At 51.2% G+C, this 5000-nt stretch overlaps 1 protein-coding gene across 1 annotated transcript in view; it reads left to right on the plus strand.

Annotated features, from left to right (window-relative positions):
* The window catches only part of stag2b (STAG2 cohesin complex component b), a 39793-nt gene that overhangs the window by 17683 nt on the left and 17110 nt on the right, over positions 1–5000 (plus strand). The window contains 3 exon segments of the mRNA XM_084448287.1: positions 286–378; positions 3178–3267; positions 3617–3820. Of these exon segments, the coding sequence (XP_084304413.1) occupies positions 286–378; positions 3178–3267; positions 3617–3820 (387 nt within the window).

Genomic DNA, 5000 nt, shown 5'->3' on the forward strand with positions numbered 1-5000 from the left:
ACACATACTCACACACTCACACACTCACACACACACACTCACACATACACACGCTCACACACACACACACACATTCTCTCTCACACTCACACACATACACTCATACACACACTCACACACACACACACCACACGCTCACACACACTCACACTCACCATACACACACACACACACACTGTGATGAGAAAGCTCCAGTGCTTCAGTCTAGCCTAAGCGCGCCTGTCCCTGTCTCCCTCTGTCCCTGTACTGTCTGTCCCTGTCTCCGTCTGTGTGTCTGCGTTGCAGGTGATGACGGCCAAGGAGAAGAAGACCCAGCTAGACGATAAGACCAGGATGACAGAGCTGTTTGCTGTTTCACTGCCCCCCCTACTGGCCAAGGTAGGACACAGCACCCTATCCTAGGGATGACCCCATTTTTGTGGCCGACACCTATCACCGATTGTATATGAGCCACATCTGCTGATACCAATACGTTTTGTTTTGTTTGGTTATAGTTGGTATAGCATTACAGTTTCCATTTAAATACATTTCATCCATGAAATTGAGTCCAAAGTAGGCCAGTCCACATTTTATTCCTACCCCAATATTTACTTGATCATTATGTACACAATAGCATGCACATGCGTTCTATGTCGCACAACATGATTTAGTGAGATAACCGGAGTAGTGACCACATTTCTCCCCTGAGTCGGAGAAGGGAGCTGCATTCCAGTGACTCCGCTCCAACCAACCAACGTAGGCTACAGCGTTAGCTGCAGGCGAAGTGAAATCCCCAACTAGGAGCACACTTCCCTCAGTCCAGCATCTATTTGGGTTCACCCCAAACTACCTTTCAGACCGTTTGCAATGTGTTTGAGTTAACGTGCGCGCGGGAATGAATCGGCTCACGTTGTTTAGGTTCCCCTCTGTCCCTGTCCCCCTCTGTCCCTGTCCCCCTCTGTCCCTGTCCCCCTCTGTCCCTTTCTCCCTCTGTCCCTTTCTCCCTCTGTCCCTTTCTCCCTCTGTCCCTGCCTCCCTCTGTCCCTGCCTCCCTCTGTCCCTGCCTCCGTCTGTCCCTGTCCCTCTCTGTCCCTGTCCCCCTCTGTCCCTGTCCCCCTCTGTCCCTGTCCCCCTCTGTCCCTGTCCCCCTCTGTCCCTGTCCCCCTCTGTCCCTGTCCCCCTCTGTCCCTGTCCCCCTCTGTCCCTGCCCCCCTCTGTCCCTGTCCCCCTCTGTCCCTGCCTGTGTTTGAGTTAACGTGCGTGGGAATGAATCGGCTCACGTTGTTTAGGTTAACGCGCATTTGATGCATTTAACGTGCAACAATCAGTTGGCTGTCATTGATTGGCTCTCGTGATCGGCTCTCGTGATCGGCTCTCGTGATCGGCTCTCGTGATCGGCTCTCGTGATCAATCTCGTGATCGGCTCTCGTGATCAATCTCGTGAGATTCCAACTGCTGGCCGATGGATCTGGGCGCCCCTACCCCTCTACCCCCCTCCTCCCCACTCGCTTTCTCACTACAACAGCCCGTATCTCCCATGGGACATGTGACCGTGTTGTCTCTCACGTAGCGCGTCTTGTCTGCAAGGTGCTTCTCCTGTAGTGACGTGCTGGTTTGTTCTCCCGTAGTGACGTGCTGGTTTGTTCTCCCGTAGTGACGTGCTGGTTTGTTCTCCTCAGTGACGTGCTGGTTTGTTCTCCTCAGTGACGTGCTGGTTTGTTCTCCCGTAGTGACGTGCTGGTTTGTTCTCCTCAGTGACGTGCTGGTTTGTTCTCCCGTAGTGACGTGCTGGTTTGTTCTCCCGTAGTGACGTGTTGGTTTGTTCTCCTCAGTGACGTGCTGGTTTGTTCTCCTCAGTGACGTGCTGGTTTGTTCTCCCGTAGTGACGTGCTGGTTTGTTCTCCTCAGTGACGTGCTGGTTTGTTCTCCTCAGTGACGTGCTGGTTTGTTCTCCCGTAGTGACGTGCTGGTTTGTTCTCCCGTAGTGACGTGCTGGTTTGTTCTCCCGTAGTGACGTGCTGGTTTGTTCTCCTCAGTGACGTGCTGGTTTGTTCTCCTCAGTGACGTGCTGGTTTGTTCTCCTCAGTGACGTGCTGGTTTGTTCTCCTCAGTGACGTGCTGGTTTGTTCTCCTCAGTGACGTGCTGGTTTGTTCTCCCGTAGTGACGTGCTGGTTTGTTCTCCTCAGTGACGTGCTGGTTTGTTCTCCTCAGTGACGTGTTGGTTTGTTCTCCTCAGTGACGTGCTGGTTTGTTCTCCCGTAGTGACGTGCTGGTTTGTTCTCCTCAGTGACGTGCTGGTTTGTTCTCCTCAGTGACGTGCTGGTTTGTTCTCCTCAGTGACGTGCTGGTTTGTTCTCCTCAGTGACGTGCTGGTTTGTTCTCCTCAGTGACGTGCTGGTTTGTTCTCCCGTAGTGACGTGCTGGTTTGTTCTCCCGTAGTGACGTGTTGGTTTGTTCTCCTCAGTGACCTGCTGGTTTGTTCTCCTCAGTGACGTGCTGGTTTGTTCTCCTCAGTGACCTGCTGGTTTGTTCTCCTTAGTGACGTGCTGGTTTGTTCTCCTCAGTGACGTGCTGGTTTGTTCTCCTCAGTGACGTGCTGGTTTGTTCTCCTCAGTGACGTGCTGGTTTGTTCTCCTCAGTGACGTGCTGGTTTGTTCTCCTCAGTGACGTGCTGGTTTGTTCTCCTCAGTGACGTGCTGGTTTGTTCTCCTCAGTGACGTGCTGGTTTGTTCTCCCGTAGTGACGTGCTGGTTTGTTCTCCTCAGTGACGTGCTGGTTTGTTCTCCCGTAGTGACGTGCTGGTTTGTTCTCCCGTAGTGACGTGCTGGTTTGTTCTCCTCAGTGACGTGCTGGTTTGTTCTCCTCAGTGACGTGCTGGTTTGTTCTCCCGTAGTGACGTGCTGGTTTGTTCTCCCGTAGTGACGTGCTGGTTTGTTCTCCTCAGTGACGTGCTGGTTTGTTCTCCCGTAGTGACGTGCTGGTTTGTTCTCCTCAGTGACGTGCTGGTTTGTTCTCCTCAGTGACCTGCTGGTTTGTTCTCCCGTAGTGACGTGCTGGTTTGTTCTCCTCAGTGACGTGCTGGTTTGTTCTCCTCAGTGACGTGCTGGTTTGTTCTCCTCAGTGACGTGCTGGTTTGTTCTCCTCAGTGACGTGCTGGTTTGTTCTCCCGTAGTGACGTGCTGGTTTGTTCTCCTCAGTACTCTGTGGACGCGGAGAAGGTGACCAACCTGCTGCAGCTGCCCCAGTTCTTTGACCTGGAGATCTACACCACGGGTCGCCTGGAGAAGGTGGGGGCTCACGCACACACACACACACACGCACACACACACACACACACACTGCTCTGTGTCAGACGCATGGGAATCTCTTGATCACTAGGGGAGAGAGGGTCTCACGTCTTCCTGCACATCGACAAGGCCTGGTCTAGAACTAGAACTAAGAACCGTCTCCAGTCTTATTTTATTCTTGGTTCTGGCTTCAGTTTTATCAGGCGAGCAGACCCAGAGCCTGCCAAGAACTCCACCCCAACTGAGTTTTTTTGAGCTGTAGCTAAAAGCCAATATATAGTGTGTGTGATACGTTGACTACACTCACCCTCATCCTGCGCCCCCCTAACCTGCCGCCCCGCCCCCCCAGCACCTGGAGTCGCTGCTGCGTCAGATCCGGGACATCGTGGAGAAGCACACCGACACGGAGGTGCTGGAGGCCTGCTCCAAGACATACCACGCCCTCTGCAACGAGGAGTACACCATCTTCAACAGGGTGGACATCGCCCGCTCACAGCTGCTGGACGAGCAGGTGGACAAGTTCAACAGGCTACTGGAGGACTTCCTCCAAGAGGTGAGGAGGGAGGGAGGGATAGAGGGAGGAGAGGGAGGGAGAGATAGAGGGAGGAGAGGGAGGGAGAGATAGAGGGAGGGATAGAGGAAGGGGAGGGATAGAGGAAGGGGAGGGATAGAGGAAGGGGAGGGAAAGAGAGGTGGAGGAGAGAAAGAAATGGAGAAGTAGAGGGATGAGAGAGGAGAAGTAAATGGAGAACAGCGTGATGGAGAGATGAGAAACAGAGAGAGAGAAGTGATTGAGAATGTGAGGAGGAAGAGGGAGATGGAATGGTAGCGAGACGAGGATCAGGAGGTGTGAATGAAGACGAGGGACAGATAAGAAATGAATGGAGAGGAGGGGGAGAGATGAATGAATGAATAAAGAGGAAGGTGAATGAGTGAATGGAGTGGAAGGTGAGAGGTGAATGAGTAAATGAGTAAGGGGAGATATGAATGAGTGAATGGAGTGGAAGGTGAGAGGTGAATGAGTGAATGGAGTGGAAGGTGAGGTGAATGAGTGAATGGAGTGGAAGGTGAGAGGTGAATGTGGAGTAAGGGGAGATATGAATGAGTGAATGGAGAGGAAGGGGAGAGGTGAATGAATGAATGGGGTGGAAGGGGAGAGATGGAATGGTAGCGAGACGAGGATCAGGAGGTGTGAATGAAGACGAGGGACAGATGAGAAATTAATGGAGGAAGGGGAGAGATGAATGAATAAAGAGGAAGGTGAATGGAGTGGAAGGTGAGGTGAATGAGTGAATGGGGAGTAAGGGGAGATATGAATGAGTGAATAGTGTTGTCACAATACCAATATTATGACTTCGATTCGATACCTGCCAAAAATATCTCGATACCGAAACGATACCACGGCGAAAATCTAAAACATAAGGAAAAGTAATGGAATAATAGATGACAGAACATGGAACTTTAAATTGTTGGCATTTTTTTAGTGCTCTGTTCAGTCTTTTTGCATCTTTATCATTTTTCCTGTAGCTTTCAAACACAGCTGGAAGGGAAGGCTGCCTCAACTGGGTGGTTTGGGATTGTGCTGGCTTCTGTTTGTTTGTCTGTGTGGGGAGAAATCAATAAATTATGCCTATGTTGTTGCAAACTGAGATAATCAGAAGAACATGAAAAGCTTATTATTATTAATTAACCCAGGCCTATTGAAGCATTTTTGCTATTCCAAATTATCAGAA

Source organism: Borostomias antarcticus, assembly GCF_949987555.1.
Source record: "Borostomias antarcticus genome assembly, chromosome: 14".
Taxonomy (NCBI): domain Eukaryota; kingdom Metazoa; phylum Chordata; class Actinopteri; order Stomiiformes; family Stomiidae; genus Borostomias; species Borostomias antarcticus.